The sequence below is a fragment of the Opisthocomus hoazin genome, chromosome 2 (genome assembly GCF_030867145.1).
Source record: "Opisthocomus hoazin isolate bOpiHoa1 chromosome 2, bOpiHoa1.hap1, whole genome shotgun sequence".
Taxonomy (NCBI): Eukaryota; Metazoa; Chordata; class Aves; order Opisthocomiformes; family Opisthocomidae; genus Opisthocomus; species Opisthocomus hoazin.
In genome coordinates this window covers 93765495-93792494 of record NC_134415.1, presented here as the reverse complement: position 1 = coordinate 93792494, position 27000 = coordinate 93765495, and the positions used below count along the sequence as shown (strand labels likewise).

General features: G+C 38.3%; 1 protein-coding gene across 1 annotated transcript in view; it reads left to right on the top strand.

Moving 5' to 3' along the window:
* The window catches only part of TTK (TTK protein kinase), a 52506-nt gene extending 27399 nt beyond the window's left edge, over positions 1–25107 (top strand). The window contains exons 7-24 of the mRNA XM_075414462.1: positions 1315–1423; positions 1522–1597; positions 1682–1782; positions 2795–2894; positions 3633–3729; positions 6492–6673; positions 6798–6934; positions 8516–8642; positions 9757–9849; positions 13754–13911; positions 14002–14153; positions 15434–15558; positions 15948–16028; positions 17983–18159; positions 18910–19000; positions 19262–19359; positions 19895–20016; positions 22447–25107. Of these exons, the coding sequence (XP_075270577.1) occupies positions 1315–1423; positions 1522–1597; positions 1682–1782; positions 2795–2894; positions 3633–3729; positions 6492–6673; positions 6798–6934; positions 8516–8642; positions 9757–9849; positions 13754–13911; positions 14002–14153; positions 15434–15558; positions 15948–16028; positions 17983–18159; positions 18910–19000; positions 19262–19359; positions 19895–19984 (1994 nt within the window). The 3' untranslated portion in view covers positions 19985–20016; positions 22447–25107. The remainder of the gene's footprint in view (positions 1–1314; positions 1424–1521; positions 1598–1681; positions 1783–2794; positions 2895–3632; positions 3730–6491; positions 6674–6797; positions 6935–8515; positions 8643–9756; positions 9850–13753; positions 13912–14001; positions 14154–15433; positions 15559–15947; positions 16029–17982; positions 18160–18909; positions 19001–19261; positions 19360–19894; positions 20017–22446) is intronic.
* Positions 25108–27000: the final 1893 nt, after the last annotated feature.

Below are 27000 nucleotides of genomic sequence, written 5' to 3'. Positions count from 1 at the left end.
TGGGATGGAGGAAAACACCACCTGCGCCCCTGATCCCTCAACCAGTCGCCCCAGTGCCCTGAAGTCCCTTTTGATGGCCTTGGGACTTCTCTCTGCGATCTCATCCCCGCCAACCTGCATTACCAAGAGGGGGCAATAACCAGAGGGCTGCACCAGACCAGGGAGTTTCTTCGCAACATCCCTAACCCCGGCCCCAGGGAGGCAGCAGACTTCCCTGTGGGATGGGTCCGGTTGGCAGATCGGGCCCTCTGTTCCCCTCAGAAGGTAATCACCTATGACAATGACCCTCCTTTTTTTCTTAGCTGAGGCAGTTGTAATACTAGTGTTGAAAACGCTGCATGCTTTTGCAATTGCAGGCACCCATTAAATGTTTGAAATCCAGATGGATCTACAGAAACACAACTCAAGTAGCACAAAAGTGTTGTATCAAAATTAAATACCACATAAATTAAGTCAGAGCCCAAAAGCTGGTGTTTGACAGGAGGAGATCAGGACAGGTCAGGGATATTATCAGTACCTTGGGTCTCTGCAGTAGCAGGAAGCTTGTTGGGATCAGCTACAGAGTTGTAGCTTTGAGATAAATCCTAAATGAGGCATCAAAACCACCTTGTTTCAGAGATAGTATTATAGTTATTCAGCTGTGGGTGTCCTCATCATGTGAGATGATAAATAACTGAAATGGAGAAAGGATTTAAACATAAGCGGTGGTACATCTCCTGCGGGAGTCCTTGTGGACCAAGCTTCAGTAGCATCCTTCAGATGGTGCTGTTTTGGAGTGGAGGTATATTCTCAGAATGTAGACTTGGAAAATCAGCTTGCTCTGAAAGCATAAGTTTCTTCCTCACTCCCCCAGGATACTATTTAAACTAATGTTTTTGGTGCTTGTATTCCTCTTTCTGCATGTAGGGTAAGGTAAGTCAGGTCTTTGAGTTAGAAATTAAATTGCTTGGATAGTCTTTGGACATCTTGAATCTGCCTTCTATGTGTTTAAACATAGTTTACAACTGTAACTATACAAAATGAGTAGCTAATATATTTAACAATTGTTATAGGCTATTTTTGTGCTTATCCTGGAAAGCTCCTTCTGGTTGTAAGTCTTTCTGGGTTTTTTCTTTTTTTCATCTGAATTATCATATCTTATATAACTGTATAAAATGTTTATCTAGATCACTAGAAAATAGTGATATATGTCATTGATACTATATTACTGCTAATGTATTTATTTTTAAATTGCACTTACTATAAAAGAACACTTTTTCTTCTGAAATAACTACAATCTGCAGTATTATCTGAATTATTCTAATTTACCTACAGTATCAAGTACACAAGAGTCTGGAATTCAGAGTACAGTTGGAAATCACAGAAGCATGAAAAGGAATGATTCTGGTGAAAATTCTTCTACTGGTACCAGACATTTGCTTGGGTAATGGCTTGTTTTCTTATTTAATTTCTTAAAACATCATTTAAACAAAAACTACATGCATACTACAGTGTTTTTTTTTCTTTTTTCCATGCCTACAGGGAGGAGAAATCACAGGAATTCGATGCTCTAGTTAATTGCCACAATCCATTAAGACCACTAAACAAATCTAACCAGGTAGAACGTGTAACGTTTTACTTCAAAAAAATTTAAACTTTTCATTCTGCTTTGCACATCTGATAACTTTCAATTTGCTTTTAGGCCTGCTCTTTTGGGAGGGTTCCTGTTAAACTAGTGACTGATGATGATGATGATGATGTGAAGGCGGAGGATCTTCCACTTACAGCTAGTGTTATGAGAAGGTATTGTTATTGGGTTTACTGCAGCACAACAGATTTTAATAGTCCTTTTCAACAGAACATTTTTGTTGGATAGTGGAAATATAAATTAAGAATGTAAAGTCATTGTAACTGCACTAGCTATTGCAATAACCTACTTCCTGTCTTGCTACTCAGATTCTTTGTATGAGAGCATGCACAGATCAGTTTCTTGTTCTGGCTAATCGGTATCCTCAAAAGAAATGGAAGCTACTGCAAAATTGAGTTTTGTTGAAAATGACCTCATGTTTGTGTGTTCCAGTTCTTAAAATTAGACAGAAGGCAGTCTTCTAACTTCAAAAAGGTTTTTAAATACTTATTTTTAACATATTCCATATGATAATGATTATATTAAGAAAGTGGTTATGCTCATTTTATTTTGAATAACTGTTCAGCAGTAGAAGAATCTGCCAACTAAAATAGCACTTTGCTACATGTTACCTGACTGTAGCATAGCTTGAAAGTAAACAGAGGAGAAAAAGCTTTTTTTTGTCCCAATTAAGTCTGTTAACTTTCTTCCTCTCTTATTGCTGTATAATTAAATTTGTGCAGAAATAGGAACTTTGGGGAGAAATACGTAATTGAAGAGTAAAAATTGCATGCTTAGCATCTCAGAAGTTGTCTAAAGCCCAATATTCTGAATCTGTAAAAGTAGTGAGATAAGATGTTTCACATAGTAGTATTGTTCTGTAAGGAATTCAGAATTTACCTTGGAACACACTATCAGGGCTTAGGATCCTAGCTGTAGTTTATTACTGTTTTCTACGGAAGAAAACCAGTTAAGTCATCTGTCATTTCATAGGATGATGGTGGCATTGCTACAGATCTTTCGTATTGTTTCTCACTTGACTGTCAGAGTGGACCTGATTTTTCTGTATGTTTGAAACTTGTAGCTGAGAGTCTTCACACAACTGCTTTTTTTCTCATCTGGTTCGCGAAAGGCAATCATTACATTATATGTTGGCATGTGATGTAATTAACAATGTTATTTCAATAGGCAAATATCCAACTCCAAATGTACAGCCTTCATTGCACCTTTTCTGCTATCAGAATCAAAATCTAGTGGGGGTGATTCATGTGACCTGGGAGACTTACAGGTAACTTAATCTTTTTAAGATAGATATAAAGAGCTCTACCTGGCTGTCCTATGGTATTAGAAGGCAAAAGAACAACACTTTTTTCAATTCAAGAAAGAAATAAAGTGGAATCTTGCTGCATGATAAGTAATCAGTTGTGAATAGAAACATTCACTGTGGCTTTTAAATTTCAAGTGTTATGCATAATCAGTCATTAAGAGCTTCCTCTGAACAACACATCTGATGGGAGAAATGGGGGTGTTAAAAATCTGTCACGTGATTTATAAAGAGGGGATAATCAAGTTTCATCTGGACTACAGGAGCTCTTTCAGCTGTAGTCATGAGTTTTATCATGGGAAGTACTCTATTCAATGAAGTCCATTTAACGGAGTTCATTAAGTACTCTATGGAGCTGTAAATTATGGGTTTTGATGAAGATTAATTTCAAACTATGCCTTGCATTTTTATGTACTGTTTCCATCCCCTCCAAAAGAAAATTCAAGAATAGAAACATTTAGGTCCTTGTTATAGGATCTGTATGACAGAAGTTTAGAGTGTTGATGGATGTAAAAATAGGATCAGTAACACTTGTCTGTGTACCCTGTGCTGTTTTCTGAAGCGTATCTCTTTGTGGTGCGTTGGTCATTAAATACCATAAGGAAGAGTCTTTTGGACACTATGCTAGGGATCACCGTTGATTTTTTTTTTTTGAAGATACTTTTTTTCTTTAGTCCTGACAAGAAACAAAATTCTTTACAGTTGCAGATGTTGGATGAGAACAGCTTAGAAACAGCTACAAATTCAACTATAACTCTCAAAACCAAAATGGATACAAGTCTTGCAATGAAAAAAGGAGGTAACTATTAATATGTGGTGTTGTAGTAGTTTGAAATAGAATAAGCAGTAAAAATTTGCTCTTCTGTATTTAAAAAAAAATGCATTGCTAAATAAAATATTCTTCAAAAAATGAAAAAGTTGGTCTGCCTGGAATTTAATTAAAATTTGGCTTGTCAGTGCTACCTGTGAAAGTAGTAAAAAAAAAAAAAAAAAAGAACCCCAAGCAAACTAAAGCCCACAACCCTCCCACTGCAATACTGTCCAATAGTGTGGAGTGCTGGGCTGGAAGTAAAATGCCAGTGTATAGTGCTAATTCCTTATGTCCTTAGGTCTTGCAACACACGTAACATGAACAGGCATTATAATGGCAACAATGCAAGGTTTCAGATTAAGACTTGCCAGCCAGAGTGTAGAAAAATGCTGCCAGTGTATCAGATAACAGTGGTAGTTTATACAAAAAAAAGTGAATGTTGCCTGAACAAAACTCAGCCTAAGTATTGTAATGTTCTTGAGGGGTAGTCTGTTTAGATTTTTTTGACAGACTCAAATTACAACACTTCTCCTGTGACTTTCCTTGTATATGCTCCTAGTTTACCTTATAGATGCCATACCTCTAATTTCTTTTGTTGAAATTTACTCTGAGCTTGTTTTGGCTGAAGTAAGCTTAAAAAGGTGAGACTGTGACATTTTCACTTGACAAAAGTGCAAAGCTCCTGCAGTTCTCTGAATGCAGAACATCTGTGTTGTCTGCTGCTTTCAGCACTCTTTCTGTCCTGTTTACCCATTAGTACCAGAAACTCGAGGTGGCTTTTTCTGCTGCTGTTTATGTATCGGAATCTATTTGTCAAATTATCTGAATTACTCGTTTCTGCTTTGGTCAGGCTTTTCTTGTCTTTTTCTTGGTTTCATCTGTTAAGTATCTGTTGTCTTTGGTCAGCTGCACTGCACTATGCACATTTACTTCTAAATGTTAAATTTATGTCACTTGGGGCATTTCTTAAATTGTATTGTAATATTTTTCTCACCTGAGTTTTACTATAGCGTATGCATGCATCTTGATCTTTGGGTAAAGTATAGAATAAATAAGTTTCTTTAATGTCATGGTTACTTTCTTATGAGGTTTCTCAGAAGTATGAAAACACTTTGTCAAAAGGCACATTGTTTGCCCCTTTTTTCTTATGTCCTGCAAAAAAATCCGAATTATTTTCACCGTTCTTTCCATACACCCACTGTAATCCAATTTGTGAACTTGTACTGCAGGAATCATTCATTCTCGTGAATGACACTTCTACGAAATAAATGTGTACTCTTTAGAGGCTTATTAAATTTCAGTGTCAATCAAATGCACTGTTATGCTTCTGATTATAGTAAATGCTCTTGCTTTAAACATGGTGTGTTTCAGCCTTAACTTTATTGTTCCTTATGCTCCTTGATTATCTGTAAAGATAGCACATAATAATGCTTCCGTGTCATTTTAGAAATTTTAGTTTTTTAAAGAAATGTAAGTTTTGCTAACATTTGAATGGCTGAGATTCTTATTGGATTATTAACATACTTTTGGGGAATGATTTTTAACACATTTTTAGAAGCAGACCTTTTTCGTGTGTTCCAGAAATGAATACTTAAGTAGAGCTTAGGTTATCTAATGCATGGAGTTTGACTATTGTCTGAAGTCACCTCACACCATAGAAATATGGGTGGTGTGATACCACCTTACATTGTGATCTTTCTGGGAAATGTTATAAACAACTTAGATTTATAGCAAATATTTCAGGGCTGGCAAAATTTTGAAGGATATTACTAATGACTTAGCACCAAGATTGTGTAATATGGAATACGTGTACTGATCCTTTACAGTTACTTGGCACTTCTGTGTTTCATCAGTAATCTAGCTCACTAGATGACTTTCTGATTTCTGATCCTGCTGAAGAAATTAGGTGAAAATGCCCAAGAATATTGCAAGGGTTGGATTTAGGATTATATAAATACCCACCTATTGCAGGAAAGAAAAATATTTAGTTTGGAAAATGGTGATTTCTCAACTTAAGTGTCCCTCCAACTCCCAAGCAAAACCTTTCCCATTGACTTGCATTGGGAACAGTTTTGATTTCAGGTTGTGCTTTCCCTGTTTGTGCTTCATTCAACCTTCCAGACGGGAAGTCGTAGTAGCTCAGTCCTTCAGTAGCTGAATTGCACTCAACTTCTTTTTAGCATGGGATACTGCTTTCTAGTTGTTTGAAAAGAGAATTGAACAAGCCTGCGAGGGAACACTCTTAGGCTGTGCTATTTGTAGCCTGCCCTGCAATCTTGCACCGATTCAATGTCCTATTACCCCTACAAAAGGAACCATGAGATAGAGTATGCCTTATCCCTTTATGCCTCCGGCTTCAGTCATTGCACTGGATTATGTTGTCAGACAGCAGACTTCTAGTTTGAAGTATTGCAATAAGCTTATCTTAAATGCTTTATAAACCTGCTCAGTGTCCCAAGATGTTGTAGTACAAATGACAAATATGATCTTGTTCTTATGTTGGTTAAGGAAACAGCTGTATCTTACTGTTAGAGTAGTATCCTAACATTTGAATAAAGCTGCCATGTTACTACACTGAACTGAATATGAATCCTGAAGATTGCATTAATTCCTGTTGATGCCTGATTCCAGTAAGTTAACTGTGTTCATTTATTCTGGTACAAAAAATGAAGTAAAAACTCTTCTAAAAACTGTGGGATAAATCTGCCAGAAACTGTTTCAAGTCTTTCTAATAAACTGATTTTTTTCAGAAAATAAAGTCCAGCATCAGGAGCTGAAGATATCAGAGCCAAGGAGTCTGGAAAGTCAAGAGCAACAATTCAGTTCTGGTGAAAGCTATAGAAAGCAGTTGGAACAGATTAGACTAAACTGTGTTAACGCCAGAAAAAAATGGCCAAGTCAAGAAGTGACACAGAAAAGCTGCTATAGAGAGGTAAAGTAACAGGAATATGTAGTGGTTTTCTAGCTGCAGCAGCTTTCAGATGTTGAAAAAGTGATTTCTGTCATCCTAATTGTGACTCCTTGTGTGGAATAATATCTTGCTTTGCCCTCTGTAGGGAAAACAATCAAGCCTTGAACAATCTGGTTATCCCGTTTCAAAAGGATTGTCACCACCAGATGCTGTTTCTAAGAAGAGTGATCTGTCACGTGTTTGTGGAACACCAAGCACCACATGTAATGATTATATGGACTGGTAAGCCACTTCTTTGAGCTGCACACTCATGAATCGCAGTTGATCTCTGGAAAGACTTCAGTGGTTTTTAGCGAGGTTTCTTAACCTTTTTTGTTCAGATAGCAAACAACATTTCCGAGCGCTTCCAACACTTGAAATCTAGTGCCCGTCTTTCAGATTCAGATTGCGTTTAGGGAACTCTGTCTTCCCTGTCAGCTTTTTGGCATTTGGAAGTACCCCATCAAATTAATAAATGCTTATTACAGCATTTCCCTGTTTCTCTGATCCCTTGATCTTGACACTTTCCTTCAGATGCCTTGGTTTTTGTGGCTGACAGGCTTTTTAGGCTGATTACTGTGTGTATCAGTCTGGTTCCCATGATGCAACCCATGATGCAAGTGTCTGTTAAAAAAAACAACCAAACAAAAAACAAACCAAGGAATCTAGAGGTTTGCAGAATTGGGTGCTCAAGTTAGGAAATGCTAGCATTTGTTTATCCATGCAATCTTAAATTAGGCATAAATCCCTGTTTGGTATATGTTGGCATATGTTGATAAATCTTTAACGATGTGGCTACTTACTATTTTCATAAGTCTCTAGGATGAGTCATACAGGTCAAGGCTATATGATGAGTAAGCACTGTTCCTTTCCTTGTTATTAGGACCTCTCTCTCTGTAGCTGTAGAATTTAGAATATAGGTAGTAAATGAAACACATCATCTCATGATGGAATTTGCTTAGTGGTCCTTGAATGGATTCTAGTTTTGCTTCTTCCAAACTTTGATAATGTGGAAATTTTTTAAAAGTAAACTCTCATTATATACAGTATGTGCAGCACATAGTAAATATGTAGAATTGTTGAGTGCTTTTGCATTCAGTGAGAACCATGCTTTTGGCTGTTTTTCAAACTGTTATCATTTTACTCTCTACAAAGAAGTCCTATGTATGTAACTTCTTTTCCAGTTCTGATCTTAGCATCAGTTTCGGTAAGTACTGTGGAAAAAAGTGTATTTGGTAAATATATGGTAGACACATCAAGGGAACAAATCAAAAAGCATAAAGGATTTCTTGCAATCTTCTGTTTTCTGAAATACATGATCTACTTTCTGCTCGCATGCAGCATCACTAAAACTCTCTCTCAAAAAAAAAAAACACCTCTCGTGATTACCTGGAAGATGTTTGCGTCAATATGCTCACTTGAAAAAAAAAAAAAAATTCTCTCCATCTAAAGAGGATTTTGAGTAAAGAACAGTAAGCTAAAAAAACCTAACTGTGGCTCAGACTATCTTGCTGTCTTACGGTCAGCTCTTCTAGTTATACAGTGCTTTCATTTTCCAGTTTTTGGGGAGTGCCAGCTACTGTCTGAAGATAGGGATTTAATTATTGTTTTAAGAAATATTTCTGAAGTATGTTACAGTTTAAATATACTTATAAAGGACTTCTAAGTCAAGAAGTTGAAGGGGTCTTATTGAATGTAGCAGAGGCTCAGGCTTTCGCTAGTCAACAGGATTTAACTTTCAAGAAGCACCGAAGATTTCAACTTTGTCAGAATAATCTTAAAATAATACAACTAAATGCAGATACCGTTCATAATTTCCTTTAGTTTCAGAACGCCAGTTGTAAAGGACAACTTTCTACCAGGATGTCAGATTTCTACTCCCTACAGCCAGATCCCACATTTCCTACCACATACTCCAGCAGCACCCTTTCAAAACCAAATTGGCTTGCAGGTAACAATTTTTGGCTGTCTTCTGTCTTTTTTCAGTATGTGCTTTCATTGGAGACTACTTCGGGTTAAATATATGTGTGTATGTATGCATTTTTTTAATGTAAATTTGCTGTTCATCTTTCTGGATGAGTAATGGAAAGTAGTGTGTATTGCTTAGTCTCAGAATAGCTGTTTCTTCAATTGTGTGTCTGAATTGAGGTAAAAAAATTCAGCTCTCAAAAAATCAGTTCAGTTGTGTCAAAATCCTGAAACCTTTATGTCTGAGATCTAAGCCTTTTCAGATCCTACTTCATAAGAGGCAAGAACTAGAGTCATTATTTCTATTTTACAATGCTTCCATAGTGGTACCACACACTACAGTGGAGTACATCGAAAAAGAAGCAGTATGTGTTAGAAACCATAAGATTATGATGGAGATAAAAGAATGAAGAGTTACATTCCTTCTCCATTTTATTAGATTTCACAAATTTTGATGCATTTGTAGTGGCCTGAAATAATGTAAAAATGGATTGCCTTAGATGGGTTGCACATTCAGGCAGGAATACTCCCAAATGTAGACAGAACTGGAGGATAGGCTTAAGCTTCCTACCAGAGGATTAATATTTAAAATTTGTGGCTGGTCTTCAGCTTGGTGTAGCAGGTATAGGCAATACAGGCTGTTTTGGCTTCGCAGCACCAGAGTCTGCCAGCTGGTAGTTAAGTTCAAATAGTACCTGATTTGAGTACAGCTCAAAGTTACAATTGCATGCTGTGACTGAAAGTCTCTTAGTCTAGTTTCCAACATAATCTGTAGACAGGAAGGTGTCTCTAATGATCTGAGAAGCCTTATGAAGAAACCCTTTTTCTTCATTTCCAATGTGAAGAGCACTGGTATCTTTAAGAGTTCAATGATGTTACATGCCAAGTGATGGTCATTATACAACTACTTCTGCTTATAGGTATCTTTAGCTTTCAAGACAAGCATACTTAAAGTTTAGCTTTACTACAATTTATCTTGTTCAGAAAGACCAAGACAACTTAAAGCATATTAACTTAATAAAAAGTAGAGCTCTACCAAGTTCCACTGCATGTATACCAAATAGTTATTTTCTTTAACTTTTTCTGTATGCACACAGGTTCCAGCTTCTGTACCTTCACATGAATGCCTTACCATCAAAGGAAGAGTTTATACGATATTAAAGCAAATAGGTAGTGGAGGCTCAAGTAAGGTAAGATGCTCTTTTATCCTTTTAGACAGTCACTCATTTACACAGTAGTAGTTGTATTGTAAACATACATGTTGAAGTCATCTAATAACTGTCTCGTACTAACATGTACAAAGTGTTAAGTTACTGCAGAAGAAACATAGCACACGGGTTAGATTTGGAACAATGCAGTTTCATCTGAGTCTTCAGATAGCCAGCAATAATAACTGAATTAATGTCTTATTATGAAAATGATGCTTCAGTTAGTACAGGATGTTAAGCACACTACTTCTTGCTTTAGTGGAGAAATAAAGTAAAAACGATAGATAAGGGGAGGGGGAGTGTTGAAGTAGAGAATAAACTGTAAACAAATTCTGAATAGATATGTTCAGAACACTGAACAGAAGTTACAGGAATAGGAGAAAGTGATTGCTCAACTCTCGTGAGCATCTAAAAATCTCGCTTAAATCGGTAAACAATGGTGCGAGCCTACTTCTTGGTTTCTGCATGAGGGCCTGAAGGTAGTGCGTGTATGCTCTTGAAGAGAACAATTTCTGTGGTGGAATAAGTATTAAAATTCCTAATAAAATCAGTTCTAAGAGATGTGCTGCAGTTTTACTGTAGATCTTAATTTGAGAGGCTATTGTTTAGGGCAGTGTGATTAGATTATTGGGAAATGTATGGCTTGTAAGGTTGGTTGACAGTTCCTGAAGTGGACAGACCATCCCTTATTACTGAAGTCTTTGGTAGCTTGTGTGAGGGGCAGTAAGTGTGACTGAAGTGGTGAGTGAGCTGCTTTTTATAAGGAAAATTTGGGTCATAGGGGCTTAGGAAACAGTTTTGGTAAAATCTCTTGTTCTGAAGATAACGAATTGTAACAAAACCAACATAAGCAGTTTTGTGTGAGTTAGATTTCTCTTCTGTCTGCTTTCTTCTGTCTCCCGCACCTCTGCTTCACCCATGTGCTACTGTCTGTGAAGACTGTATAACTAGTCACAGGGACAGCTTAAGAACTTGTGTAAGGGAAATTCGATAAGTGCACGCATAGGTTAATCCTCAGTAACAGCCTATGCAGTACTTTGTCTGCAGCACATGGAAGATGAAGTGGTTACTTCTGGTTAATCTGAGGCATGCAGTGAAATATGAATTGGATACTTAAGCTAAGTTATAGCATAACTATTTAAAACTCTTTTTTAACTTGCCAAAAATTGCCCAGAAAGCTTAGTTAGAACTAGTTTTAGAACTGAGTATCTCTAATCTTACCCTTAAGTTCAGTTCATTAAATCCTCTGGTGTTCTGTTTTAAATGCATGGATTTTCCTGAACAGTCTCGAAGTGCCTGAGATGGTACTTAAGATTGGCCTTGTTTTATAGCTTTTCAGTTTTTTTAATTAAAAATATTTAATAGTTGTTATTTCATCAGTAACTTAATTGGATGAAATATGCTCAAGCTGTCATGTTGCAATTATCATGATCACTTAAAACATGCTTACTCCTCCACAAATCTGAGGAGTGCAGAGGTGCCATCTTACAAAAAGTGACAAGTATTATCAACAGCATGTATACTTCATTGGTTTTCAGGTACCTTATAATCCAGTAAATAGTCACAGAAAACAGGAATAGAATTTTGTGTGTCTAGATTTCAAAACTTTAAACACATTTAATCATATTTATTTAGACATGGCTTATATTTATGACCCTTTGTGCCTACTTTTTATTTTGGTTTCATGTTTGCATATGCAGGAACTGACAGACCGAAGTGGTACTGAGCAGTCAAGCTGTGTGTTTGCTCATGATAAACAGTCCGGCTGTGTCATCAGAGATGGGAAACTGGTTTTAAATGTTGCATATCTTACATGATTCTGCTAATCCAGAGAGTAATAAAATTAAAAGAATAACAGAATGGAATAAGAATATAATATTTGAGGTGGAAGGGACCCACAGCTATCATCTAGTCCAACAGCCTGACCATTTCAGGGCTCACCAAAAGTTAAAGCACGTTATTAAGGGTACTGTCCAAATGCCTCTTAAACACTGACAGGCTTAGGGCATCAACCACCTCCCTAGGAAGCCTGTTCCCGTGCTTGACCACCCTCTCGGTAAAGAAATGCTTCCTAATGTCCAGTCTAAACCAGCTCTGTCACCAGCTTTGTTGCCCTCCTCTGCATGCATTCAAGGACCTTCACATCCTTCTTAAATTGTGGGGCCCAGAACTGCACACAGTACTCAAGGTGAGGCTGCACCAAGGCTGAACACAGCGGGATGATGCCCTCTCTTGACTGGCTGGTTGTGCAGTGTTTGATGCACCCCAGGATGCAGAGATTTGCCCTCCCAGCTGCCAGGGCACACTGCTGGCTCTTGTTGAACCTGCTGTCGACCAGCACCCCCAGATCCCTTTCTGCAGGGCGGCTCTCCAGCCACTCCTCTCCCAGTTTGTACTTGTGCCTTGCATTACTCCATCCCAGGTGCAGAATCCAGTATTTGGACTTACTAAGTTTCATCCCATTGACTGCCCAATGCTCTAATCTATTTCGATCCCACTGCAAGGCCTTTTGTTCCTCAAGAGAATCAACAGCACCTCACAGTTTGGTATAATCAGCAAACTTGCTTATGGTGCATTCAACTCCTTCATCCAGATCGTTGATCAATATGTTGAACAGAACTGGCCCTAGAACTGAACCATGAGGAACGCTGCTGGTGACTGGTTGCCAACCAGATGTAGCCCCGTTCACTACAACCCTTTGAGCTTTGCTGTTCAACCTGTCCTTCACCCAGCACACAATGAACCACATATCTCACAGTTGGACAGCTTGTCTAGAAGGATGCTTGAGGGACAGTATCAAAAGCCTTACTAAAATCAAGAAAAACTACATCCACTGCCTTCCCTTCATACACTAGGCGGGTGACCTTATAGAAGGATATCAGATGGGTTAGGCAGGACTTTCCCTTTGTGAACTCCTGTTGATTGTGCCTACTGATTGCTTTGTCCTTTCACTGCCTTTCAGTAGTACCCTGTATGATCTTGTCTGTAATTTTTCCAGGAACGGAGGTTAGACTAACAGGTCTTCAATTTGCTGGGTTTTCCCTCATGCCCTTCCTGTAAATTGGAATAACGTTGGCTAGCTTCCAGTCAGCAGGGAGCTCCAGGAGGAAAAGCTTCCTATGTTAGCAGCATACAATCGTAGAATGAGGTAGGGTGGGAAGGACCTCTTCATATCACTTGGTCCGATGGTCTGCTTAAAGCAAGGCCAAACTAGAGCAGGCTGTTCGTAGTCTCTTGCTGATGAGTTTTGAGTATCACCAAGGATGGAGATTTCACAGCCTCTCTGGACAGCCTTGTTCCCCTCTTCAACTACATAATGATGGAAAAAGTTTCCTGGTATCTAATTGGAATTTTCGTTGTTGTTAGCTTTGTCTCTTGCCTCTCATACTGTGGTGGTTTGAGAGGAGTCATACCTTCCCTTTAAATAGCTGAAGACAGCAAATAAGATTCCCCGTAGACTTCTCACCTTAAGACTGAATGAACTCAGTGCTCTCAGCCTCTGCTCGTGTGCCATGTGGTCTAACCTCCAAATCTTCTTGGTGTGGCAAAAGGGATGTGCAGTGGCAGGTCAAACCCTTATCTTTGTGGGTGGTGTTATTTTTGCATTGTTTGTTAGGAACACTTCAGACTTGATCATATACACCTAGTGAAATATAACATGGTACCAAGATGGTTTCTGATACAGTTGTTTGTTGTAACTGGTGGCTTCTTTCTTAATTCTTCTTCACGTTGATTTGTATGAACTTCTTTTTAAATTTAGCGTTGCTTCTTCCTTTTGAAAGGTACATTTTTTTTTGTTTGTTTTATTCTAGCCATGGTGAGATGAAGAACCACAGTAAATCAGAATTAGGATTGAGTGAAGTTATTAACTGATACTATTTTGCAGGTATTTCAAGTACTGAATGAAAAGAAGCAGCTGTATGCTGTCAAATATGTGAATCTAGAGGAAGCTGATCAACAGACTGTTGAGAGCTATAAGAATGAAATTGCTCATTTGAGTAAACTGCAACAACACAGTGATAAGATCATCCGCCTGTATGGCTAGTGAGTAAACATTAATTTTATTAAACCAGTACCTTCTGATATAAAGAAGTTGCCTTAAATTTTAACATAAGTATATTTATTTATTTTTAGTGAAATTACTGATCATCATATCTACATGGTAATGGAGTGCGGAAATATTGATCTCAACAGTTGGCTCAAAAAGAAAAAAAATATTGATCCTTTGGAACGAAAGAGTTACTGGAAAAATATGCTGGAAGCTGTTCACACAATCCATGAATATGGTATTCTTAAATAATTCTAGGTATTTGTGTAGGTTATATGACACAGACAATATGAACGCAGTTAAATTTTGGAGGTGGTATTGCTCTTAGTTTTGGGGTAAGCCTAATGATCTTCAAAGATGGGGTTTTACTGTGTTGTGGAAAAAAAAATTTCAGTGAAACAGAAGAGAAGGGTAAATCGTGATGCAGAGGTAGACTTACTTTGCTAACTCTAAGGGATCTCCAAATATCACCGTTGTATAATGCTTTCTATTTACTTGCAACAGCTGGGGAATAATCTTTTCTGTATTAGGCTACACTGTATACTCCCAATACTGCTTGTTCTCCATTAGGCTCACTTTTCAGGCAGTTATTCTCTGCAAAGAACCCTTGGAATTAATGACAGCTTCTATGCAGTTCTATATTCTTTACCTGGACACAGTGTTTCAGCTTCTTCACGTGGTTCTTCAGGCCTTCCTTTCATCTTTACCTATGTAACTGAAGTGCATGCATCTGTATTCTATTTGGCTGTGTAACATAAAGGAGAGAGCAGATTTGGATCCCCTTCCTGTTTAAGAAAAAAAGTGAAGAGACCTGTACATGTAGCAGAGAGCATCACCTCTTGACAGCACAAGAATGCTGGAACATTCAGTAGTATAGAAAGACAGCAAAATTGACTAAAACACAGGCTACATACTGTGTGATGTGTCCTTGAAACAAACAATTTTGCAAAATATGAAGATGGTTTGGTTGATTATATGGGTAGTAACCAAAATTCGTAATAAATCATGTAAGTAGGCTTTGTGAGAGGTCAGTCATATGTAGTCCTCAGTGAATGGTATCTTTGAGATCAGAAAGCAGAAAACATCAGACCAAGCAATATAATTCTTTATTTAAAATATCTGCTTAGCTAATTATTGAAGATAAAACCACAGGAGTGGACAAGCCATTGAACTGGTCCAGAGCAGCAGTTCAGCATTGCAGTGTGCTCATACAGTTAGAGGGTCTATCCCTAAGTGGGAGAAAACATGCAACTCAAATCTCTTGGAGCTATTTTGGGGTGCTTGCAGATTTGAATAATTAACAGTTCAAACTGTAAACTCATGCAAGTCTTAACTGTTGAAAAAGAAATGGAAACACTTCTATGAAATGTGCAAATAATAACTTGGCTTTGGCCAGGTAAAGCTGATCTGCACCTTCTCTCTGTGCAAGGGTTGTGGGAATTGAGCAATAAAACCCCCGTCCTTCAGTAGTAACTTGGATTGACTAAACCTGGATTGACTTTAAACTCTGTTTTACAGGCATTATTCACAGTGATCTGAAACCAGCAAACTTTCTGATAGTTGATGGAATGTTAAAATTAATTGACTTTGGCATTGCAAACCAAATGCAGCCTGATGTGACAAGCATCATTAAAGATTCTCAGGTGAAATACTCCTGGAAAATTGGCGTACACTTTTCTGTCAAGTGCTGTAATACTTGCTGATTATATTGGTTAATGTAGTAACTTCAGAGAATACTGAAATTTTATGCAGAATGGTTTTATATGTGTATAGATATTCGTATATATCAATTTTTAGATGTTTTTATTGAACAGAATAGCAATGGCCTTCAGCCTTAATAGAAACAAATTTTCAAGATGCTTTTCAGTGCCTTGAGATAAAAATCTAACTGGAGCTGAACTATGGCTTCCCACTTTGGGGACATAGCTGTGATGTCTCACTGGTTTCTGTATTGAATTAATTTAGTATATATCAAGTCAGTTAAACTAAGTGCATGCTTCACTTAAAGGAATATTTTTACATTTCTGGCTAGGTTGGCACAATGAATTATATGCCACCCGAAGCAATAAAAGACATGTCTTCCTATGGAGAAAATGGGAAATCTCGATCTAAGGTAACATAATCTTTTTTCACCTGTTCCCTTCACGTTAAGTAGTAATTCAGGCATGTGTTAAAACTTAGTTTTCTCAAAACCTTCCACTGAAACTAGAACACAAGGAAATCTATTGTGCCACGATGGTGGTGGGCAGAGATTGAAGGTTAAGGTTATTCTTCTCAACTACCTAAAAGCATTTTGCAGATGGTGTTTAAAAAAAATGTAAGTGCTGAATTTAATGAGTACAATTGAAAGCAAAACAGATGCACAGGCTTGGGCTTTGGAGGAGCTGCTAATAATAATAATATAGTGATAGTATCTAAACTTATAATAAACATTAAAAAATTTGAAATCCCTTTTTATGGAGCACTGTTCTGCTACGTTAGCAGTGTGAATGGCATTGAACAGCAATATAGAGTACAGTGAAATGCATGCAGCCTTTCACATATCGGAGGCTGTACTGATGGCTAATGTTACAGAAGTCTTTTGAGCGTGTTAAGGGTCCACCATGCTGTGCATCTCTCACCAGTCCTCCTTCGCACTGAAACCACTCCAGGCTAGAGCTTGCAGAGGATGTTTCTGGGAGGATCTTTCATGGAGTTGAGAGAGAATCATTCCTCAGTTGCTTCTTGGTTGCCTATTGTGCTGCTTATGCCCTTGTGTTTTGTTCTGCCAAAAATTGGTGGAGCTCTTATGGTACTGTTAGCTGCTATGCAGCTACATTTTACCATTCTGCTTAAATAACTCTGGGTTAGGAAATTTGCTTTCTAATACAAACCATTGTTAGTATGTTTGCTTAAACAAGAAGATATGATGATGCTTGTATCATTGTCATATTTTTGAATTCTTGTAAGTGAAAGGCAGGTTTTGTAAGAAATGAGTAATAACGTAATAAGGTATTTTAAAAGATGGTACGATGAGGTCTCGTGTTTTAGGGGACACATGGATGACTTCTGTGTATCCTATTAATTTTTCTGTGCTGCAGAGTACTGTGTATTGTAGAACTTCTTATAACTTCACTGGGGTAATGGAATGTGTATTATAAGGAAGGTACTGAAGGAAAGCAATTTCACATTGGTAGTCAACTTCAGTTAAGGAGTAAACAGTTTTGTGGAAAGGTATTAAAAATAATTCATATTCATGTGTGCATAACACTCAAAGATTGTGACTTTTTAACAGTTGAATGGAAGTAGTACTATGCAACGAAACACAGTCTTTCTAAACAGAATAGAATGTTTTATAGATGGATTTCTTTTGTTAAGGATGATACTTTTTACCTTTTAAAGTTTCATCTTTACGTTTTTAAAACTTGCATGCGAAGAGCAGACTTGTTCTGGAGCTCAGCTCATCTAAGCAAAAAATCTAAGCATTGTGCTGGGAGTCAGGCTCTCTGTGTGCCTCTTTCCCCACTGTTCTCCTCTCTTCTGCTCCCTCAACCTTAGGTGCTTTTCCTAAAGTGCTTCAGCTTCAACAGGAGAAGTAGAACCTCCTCCTGTAAGGAACAGCCCAGGTGTGGTGGCTGAAATTTGGACCCGAGTCCGTTAAACCCAGAGGAGCTGAACTATGGCTTCCCACTTTGGGGACATAGCTGTGATGTCTCACTGATTTCTGTATTGAATTGATTTAGTATGCTTTTATTTGTGTTTACACATAAATCTGAAATTAGAATCCTGCTGTTCAACTTGTTAAGGACTACCTTTAATTTTAAGTTAGTTGTTCAAGTAAGTTGATTTTCAAAGATAATTAATAAAAATAGCTTCCGTATGGAGTATTACTGAATGAAACCTCAATACTGTCTTAATAGATAATGGTGTGTTGTCTTGGTGGTTATGTGGTAGTTACTAAGATCTGTTATCCAGTGTGAAACAGATATATTGTTAAGTGAAACGACTATACAATCATATGATAAATTGACTGAAGGGACAGTTCCTTAAGTGAGGAGTAATCTTAGTTTTTTTTATTCTTATACTAGATAAGTCCCAAAAGTGATGTGTGGTCATTGGGATGCATTTTGTACTGTATGACATATGGAAGGACTCCATTTCAACATATAACAAATCCAATTAATAAACTGCATGCTATCGTTGATCCTAGTTATGAAATAGAATTTCCAGATACTCCCGAGAAGGATCTTCAAGATGTGCTGAAGGTAATTGGTCCTTAAGATTAACTTTGATTCAAATAATGGCAACTTCTTTATTTAAAGCTGATTTTCTTAAACTGAATGAGTTGTGCTTGAGAAGCTTTTTTCACAAATAAATGCTCACTGCTACTTGCAGTAACAGGCCTTATTCCAAAAGAAGACTTTATGAAGCTAGAGCTGCTTCCTATAGTTTCCATAGTAAAAGTCTATTTTCAGCTCAATAGCAAATAAACAAGTAAATACTTAAAGCATTCTGGCTTAACTCCTTTGGCTGAACAACCCAAAGTAAATACAGTCGCTTTTGTACTCACTATACCTTTCCCTTACTGTGCATATTTGCCTGCTTTTGAAACAGGGCCTATGCTTTAACTTCAGCCTTAATTGTGTTGCTCAGCAGGTAACAAACTGAATTTCAGAAACACTTATCGCCTTAATTTTCAAATCTCTGTGTCATTCTGTGTCATTCAGAATAAAAGGATATTGTAGGTTCTGGTCTGCACCTCTTCTGACATTGTTGCTTGAGTAAAACAGGATACCGAGCTTTACCCTGAAGAGAATTGCTAATAAAGGCAATTAGGTTAATCTGTTAAGAGTGGAGTCTTTTTGAGTATGTAGTTTAGCAGTAAGAAGTTCTGACATGCATCTACAACATCTTTTACAAATCCTCACTTAATTCTTAGGAAAATTCTTAATTTATAGGCAGAGCATTCTTCTGCTTTCCATGGATAACCATGACGCTCTATTTTTAATTTGCAGCGCTGTTTAATAAGAAATCCTAAACAAAGAATATCTGTTTCGGAGTTGCTGATACATCCCTATGTTCAAATTCAAAGTCATTGTCAAACAGGTACTTTTATTTTAAATAACATTTTTATTAAATAATTTTTATAGTTCTGTTTAAGAAAACAAAAGGCTTTAAGTACTTTCCACTTGCTGGTGTAACAACGTATTTCGTTTGGTCCCTGTGTATGTTTCAGAGAAGACCTCAGTATTTTAATTCTTGAACTATTCATTTCAGAACTGACTTTTTGTATACCTCATACAAACTGCACTGGTAATTTTATACAAAGTTGTATACAACTTGAGCATAATTATACATTAACTGCAGGTGTTCCAAATGCAAAAGGAACAACGGAGGAAATGAAACGTATCCTTGGCCAGCTTGTTGGCTTGAATTCTCCCAACTCTATTTCTAGAGCTGCTAGGGTAAGTAAATTTTCTTTTCTATTTTGTATGGTAGTACGTGTTCATGCAAACAAAGGTTAGAATGTTTGGTAGTGAAAGCTGAAAGGAGATTATCCTTTTAACAATATTGTGAGGTGGCTATGTTTGTGGCCACTGGTTTTCCTATCTCATGTAAAGTTTGCTCGCCCAGAGTTATAGAAATACATCTCTCCTTCCATGCTGGTCACAGACAATTAATTGAGTAAACTTGATTTTAAATCTTGGTAATTAGTTTGTTCTCTGCCAGCTTGTGAAGCTCTATACCTTTGCTCATGCTGTTAAGCCAGTGTATGTGTTTTCTTTTAGGCACTACATTGCATTACAACTGGTACAGCTATGCTGTCTTAAATGTGTATGTTTATCTTCTGATTTGAGAGAGCAAATGTAGTATGGAGCTTGGAATATTTCAATATGTGATGACTTATTTCAAGTGGTAATGTTTGTTATAAAGATATAGTTTGAATCCATGTGATGCAACTGTGTTCACCTGAATACCTGTGTTTTTATTAACTTTCAGACTTTATATGAACAGTGCAACAGTGGTAAAAGTCTTGATGTATCAGCATTTGCAAAACTTGGGAGTCAAAAACCATGGACAACGAAATGATGTACTGCTGTTCAGGATGCAACAGATGTCTGGTCTGTTCAAAAAATGTTTTGTGCTGCTAGCTTTTAAAAGGACACTCGGCATGAAGTTCACGTTTTTAAATGTTCTTTGTGTCTTCTGATAATGCTTGCAGATCATTAAAAAGAATTTAATTGCGTGATTTTCACTGTGGGCTTTTTCACTCTTTGCATGCCAGTTGGACTGAAGGATGGAAATTGCTAGTTGGTGATTATGGTCTCTGTTACTTGCAAAGCACTATGGTGTTTGGAGTAAAAAACTTGTAGGAGAATCTTCAACCTCCTTTACTGCCCTGAAGCTAAAAAAAAGGTTCCTAAAATACCAGTTGGTGTACATGAAAAACATGCAAATATCTCTTGAAATACATCCTGTGACATGAAAGCAGAGTATTACGCTGCTCTGTGCTTTCCCAACAACAGGTCTTGTGTCCAGTTTTGATCATAACTAAGGAAATAAGCACTCCGTGTATATAAATGAGCAGTTACAATACTGGTGGAGACATGTAAATGTCACCCAGTTCTCGAGCTGTTGCTGTGGTTGTGATATGGTGGAAGCATCCGTACTGTTCTGAAGAGTTACGTGAATAAAATAGCTTTTGTTCTATTAAAAACACTATTAATCCAATATGCTTCTCAAATTTCTAAATAGTAGAAAACCCATCAACAATCATGATCAGAAGTCACTAATTTGGATTTTTAAAAGCATTAATACTAAGCACTCTTTAAAATGCACTAAATGTAGCAGGACTGTTTTAAAATGGTTGTTAGTGGATTGGTCAGGCTTTAACTGAGTTATTTCTGGTGCAAGTGTATGAATTTTAAATTTACTTAAATAATTGAAAGAAGTTAAAATAATATTTTTATAGTTTTAAATTAAAAAAAAAAAACCCCTAATAATCTTGCCTTCGGTTTCAGACAGCTGCCATGCTGTCCTTGGATACCTTCTAAAATGTGGAGCTTGTATGCTCTTTGTCTTGATCAAACATTTTGAGTTAGTCTGTTTTGCCTGTATTTCCTTCGTAACAGCCCTGCATATAAAGATTCCAACTTCATTATTGAAGTGGCTCTTGCCTTTGTTTATGAATTAAGAGCATGCCATACTCCTCGATCAGTGATGGAAAAAGTTGAAGGCCAGGACTAGGGAAGCCTTCCTTGACAATTTCTGCATGTTAGCTTAGCAAGTTCATGTTTTCTTAGCTTCAGAAATAGTTTAAAGTCTTTGATAGCTTTTCTGTTTCGTGTTTAAATCTGTATAACTTATATTGGGAAAAGATGTTGTAATGTAATGCTTCACAAAGGCCTAAGTTGAGGGAGGTTTGTCTTTCATTGTAAGCATATACTTAAATATTCACTTTCAAAATACTCAGAAGGGGGAGAATGAACTTATCTTATACCTCTATGAATAGGCATATTGTACTGTGTGCTCTGTTCTACTTTCCCTTAGTGTTTATAGAGGATCACTCTTTATTGACAAATTCAGTTAAAGAAAATGTGTTACCTTTTATCCCTGGAAGACACAGCTATTTCTGCAGTGATCCAGATGCAGAGTGACAGCTGTACTGTGCATGGGTTCTTCAGCTCACAACAGAACCTTTTTCCATACTTGCACACCGAGCTTTATTGGTATCGCTTATAGCACTGTCATAATCTCTTGATCTGAAGTTAATAGCAAAGAAAAGAGATAGCGAGTTGTGAAATACCTACCTCAGCAGCAATATTGGAGGAGAGGCCTTATTTCAATGTGATTTTGCTATCTTTCCTGCCATTGACTTATCAATATTTTGATGACTTTATAGCCCTAATAAGAACTGAAGAATGGGAGAGAAGAATAGCACACACTTTGACCTTGAGTGATACTTCAGAGTTTCACGTATTATATTTTTTTTCCCAAACTTCAGTGGCTTTGATTTTTAAATAAGATTTTCAAAGCTTGCTAACGTAATAAAAGCACCTCTTGATAGGTGGGAAACTTAGGTGGGTTGTCTTAGTTCTGCTCTGGGAGGAGGGCTGAAGGGGGGGCAGAGAATGTGTGCTCACCCCAGTGATGGGGCACATGCAGGAACAGCACATCTCCCTTCCTCTGAGAGCAAACCTGGAATGATAAACTTAACTTTGTTGTTGACCTAATTGTTATTATGTGTAATAGATTGTGGAGTCTCAGTGAGTCATCTGCAGGGGCAGGGGGGAGCTATCCCGTGTTTCTAGGGAAAAAAAGCTGAAGACTTGTTCCCTGTAATGGTCCTTTTCTTCATGTTTTGGTGTTTGTTTGTTTTTTTTTTTTTTTTAATCCCAGTCTTTAGTAATCTTGTGGAAGTTCAGTGGTATTTCAAGCATAATGAATACATATGCTAATTGTACCCTGCTTATCTGTTATAGAAATGTTAGTTATGAATCTTGAAGCTACTGAAGAAAAAACGTTAACATTCTGCACCTTTCATATTCTAGACAGTTTGGGAGACTCCTTATGGCATGGGAACTGGAACACTATCTCTGGCTTTCTCTGAAGACAAAAAAAAATTGTCAGCCTCTTTAGAGGAAAATCTGTGAAGAAAATATTTACAGAAACATCTTTTTGTGAAGAGTTATTATTGAAATGTCTCCCAACTACTTGTTTAGATTACAGATCTGGAAATATTTCTGCATAAGTATTCTACTGTTCTAATTGTTAGCTTTTACTGATTTGTTTATCTGCTACTTAGTGTTGAATATTCAAAGAAGCAGTGCTACATGTCTTGTTTTTTTTCTTTTGTGTGGTTTATCAATCCTTTCTCTCATTCCATGACTGCTAAAGAACCCACAGCAAATAGAGCTGGCATGAGAGGGAGGTTATGAAAGAAGACTGAGGCTGATAAGAGGCAGTGGGTTTTTATCAGTCATCCCTTTTAAATAAAAAATTTCCATTGCAAATGTGCAATTAATTTGTACTCCTTCCCTGCCTCAATGGCATGCTACAAGAGACCTGCCTACCTTACAGCTGCCACTCACTGGCCCTCAGTCCACTCTATTGGGTGTTTTTTTTTTTTTTTGCTTTACAGACACCTGTCTCCTCTTTCAGATTCTGTTGGGATCTTAAAAATGTGTATGAAGTGCAGACTAGCTATGCATGATGAGCTATGCATGATTAGCTTTAAAGGACAGAAAACACCAGTCTTAAATGTTGAGTAACAGAGGTTGCTGCCTGAAGCTTTCTCAAGATTACAAAATGCCCATTGTGGGTTATTGTTACCCTCAAGGCTGCAGTTCAGGATGTTGTGTATATATAAAATGGGAAGAGAAGATGGCTGAGCATGTCTGTGTGCAATCAGTGTTACTGGATGCATGTATAGTATACTGCTATATCAGCTAATATTGAGATACCACAACTACATGAAGAGTAGAAAGGTAAATGAGAACACTTCAGTAAGTTCCCTTCAGTAATTCATGTTTGAAAAATGGATTTGGAAACTTACAACCTTTAAATCTGATACTGTGGTGCAAAATACCTTTACTCAGCAGCTAACAGTAAGAAAAGCCTAACTGCAGAGGGTGTCTTCCTTTTTTGTTTATGGATGGGTATGACGCTACTGGGCCTGAACAGCTGTATGTATAACTGGAGCTCAGAGGACTAAATGGAGTTGAAGTTTTGAAGGCTCTGCTCATATAGTCTGTCTTAATGCCCCAGTGCCCAGAACTGAGTCCTTGACAAGTATAAGAAGTGGAGGCTGTTCTCTTGCGTAACTCCCTGCTCTCAGGACATTTGTCCAAGGACCAAGACAAGGCTGTCCCCATGGCCCTGGAGAGTCAGTCTCCTGCGTCTCATCTGGCTTTGCTGAAGGCACTCTTCAGCTCCTGCTGCCAAACATGTAGCTGGGTAGGAAGGGAATGGTTAAATCCCAAACAGTAGAGAGTGCAGAGCAAGGTGTGAGTTAGTCTCAAGGTAAGTGGTTAAATTGTCACTCTGTTGGTCCTTCCTGTGGGTTTCTGTTCCTTCTTTAAGCACCTCATAGTGGTTTCATGCTAAACAGAGAACTAATTCTGGGAGTGGTGAGAAGTATCAAATTAAAAATTAAACAGTTGAAGTAAACTTGAGTTCCAGCCCACCTCTGAAGCCTAGCTTACTCCTGAGCTCCTCAGCAAAGATTGCAGGCTGATCCTTGCAGGTGTCAGCTATAGCGAGTCAGAGCTGAAAACTATTTGCTGCTTCCTTCCCATTGCCTGCACTCATGTATTGCCCTGCTGCTCCCTAACAGTTTGCGTGAGTTCTCAGCAGCAAGGGTAAAACAATTACTGCTTTTTATCATATTTGTATCTTAGACACTCTTTTCTGACTACGACACATCCTGTTTCAGCTAAATATTAACAGCTAATACAAAAGTATTCCCTTTGTACTCAATGCATAGATATGTCATGCCTCCCAACTCTGTTATCCGTGCCCACCTGCCAAGAGCACAAAGCCTGTCTGTCTGTCAGTCAGCTTGCAGAGTATGCCCTTCTTTATTCACTGCTCCAAATAAAGTAATTAAGAGATCAGTCGTCTTGCAAGATAAAGGCTGTGGAGAAGGGAGCAGGCAGTGTGGTGTGATTGCCTGTAGGATATGGAGGTGTACGCCTGTATGGAAACAGCAGGAGCCTTTGTGCAGCCTGCCCATAAACTTTCATGGGAGTTGCTGAAATGAAACCTGAGATAAACATCTGACTCTTCACCTCAATTCCTCCCCTCGGCAGGTGGAATATCCACAGCTAAACAGTGATGCAATTCCAAGATGCCAGCTCTAATCAGATAAATTGCTAAAATCCAGGCAGGTTTTGCAATGAAAGAGATGACTAATTCAATAAGGAAAAGTGCTGCTGTTTCTGAACCCTTCATAAACACAAGGAAAAGGTCAATCTTTAAACAGGGTCAGCCTGTTGGTCTTGACTCTTGCCTTAGTGTAAAGATCTCTGGCTTGTCTCTGTACCCACTTCATGTGCACGTTGTGGTAAGCTCAAGGAAACTGAACACCTGCTTGTTGCGTGCTGTATCTCTCAAATTGTTTTTTTTTCCCTATTTTGCATAGCTGTTGAAAACCGATTAAAAATACAATTAACTGTTTAAGGAAGGATGAATTAGATGTTTGGCAACGATAATTGCTTCCTGTGTGGTCCTGGATAAATTATTTCTGTGAGTCTCTGCTCTTTAGGTTCTTTATTTCGCTTACGGTTTGGCAGAAAGCGGTTTCGTACCCCGAGGGACTCCTTAGCCACCCACCAGCGGGAAGCACGGACCAAAATCTGCCCCATAGGCAGGGGAAGGCTGCAGCCCGCGCCTTTCGCTTGGGTGATGGATGTGCTAGCTATGGTGCTGTGCCACAAACCAAAGCTTCCCTGGCTGCCTCTGCTACGTGTGATTTGGATGTATCTAGTGGTCTGGGGCCCTCAAGGAACTCAGCTGCTGAGACAGGGTTTACAAATTCACGCTGGTTTGGGCACAAGGCAGCCAGGTGCTCCTTTCCAACAAGCCAGCGATGCCTGTTGGCATGGGCAGTGGTGACACTGGTGCTTCAGCGAGCTTTGCAGGTAAAACTACCCACAGACAGTGAGGTACCTCAGGAATGAGATGAGCAGGAGTTCTGAGTCTTGAGCAGAACTTGCGTGCCGAACTCAAAAGGTGAGTGTCTGCCTGGATCTTTTTTAGTTTGACCTTGGGACTTACCACTGAGGTCCAGAACTGCAATGGTAAAGATGTTTCCTGACTGCAGCGATGTGTGCTGGGCAATGCAAATACTAATAAAGAATTGGTTTTAGGGAGAGCAGCTGAAGATTCAAAGAAATCCTGGCTTTCAGCACATTGCCCTGAGTTAAGGAGCGCTCCTGTTGCTGCTCGCTTTTCTCCTCCAGGAAGAGAAGACTGTGACAGAAAAGCAAAGCAAGTTATCTGCGTTGGTCTTCGAAGAGGAAGACAGGAGTCTTCATGTCCGAGCCTTTCTTGGTAAGAGATCAGTCCAAGGAACTCTTTAAAATTGATGCACCAGTAGCAGCTGCTTGGGGCAGTTGATGAAACGAGCACTGACAGCTCTCCTAGCCCAGGCGTTATGGACTGAAGGAGGCTGAAGGAGTTTGCAATAGCTGTGTTAGACTTCGGACCACAGAAATGGAAGGCAGTAAATGTGATACTGGTCTTCAGGAATGTGGAGCTTGTGAATTAGACGGCCAAGTATGCTTTCCATAATAAATAAAGGGAGAAAATTACATTACAGTGGATTTAGGGCATACATGAATGAATATAAACAATTGAGAGAATCTTTGGCAGAAAGAGAATCTTGAATTTTTGAGAAGCTACTAATGTGAGGTCCTTCAGTGTCTCTGAGAGAAGCTAATGTCAGTTATTCCCACCTAAGGAAGATGACCAGTAAGGTGGGTCAAGGACCTGTGGTAACGCACATTCCCAAGCAATCTTAGGGTTAAAATAGCAGATTAATTGTTGATACAGAACTAGTCAGAAAAATCAAACGTAGAGCTTCCTGGGGGAGAACTTGTAGAGGCATCTCATGTTATTGATGAAATGGCAGAGGAAAGTCAACACTGATGGAACACCAAGGGATGAACGTGGGAGGAAAGTGTGCTGATATGCGTACAACTCGAGGGGCTTCAGGGTGACTTTGGGGAAGGTTCTGCATTAGGCACCGTTCTTTAAAAACATCTGCCCCACCCTTGTACTGGAGGAGCTGATTAGAATATCATATTATTAGGAAAGGAAGAGAACAAAACAAAATATTGATGTGCTGCTATATAAATGTTTGGCTTGAATGCAATCTGCAGTCCTTGTCCTTGAAAAGGATCTAGTAAAACTGGAGAACATGGAGAGAACCAGCGAAGGTATCCAAAGAGATGGAACGACTTCCAAACCAGGCTGCGAGCTGTGTGACTCCCCGAGGAAACTGTCACTCTGGCAGGGAGAAATGAGCATTGCACAGGGTTAGGAGCTGATGATCAGTCAGAATTTTCAAACAAATGAACATGCTGGGGTTTAGTATGCAAAAT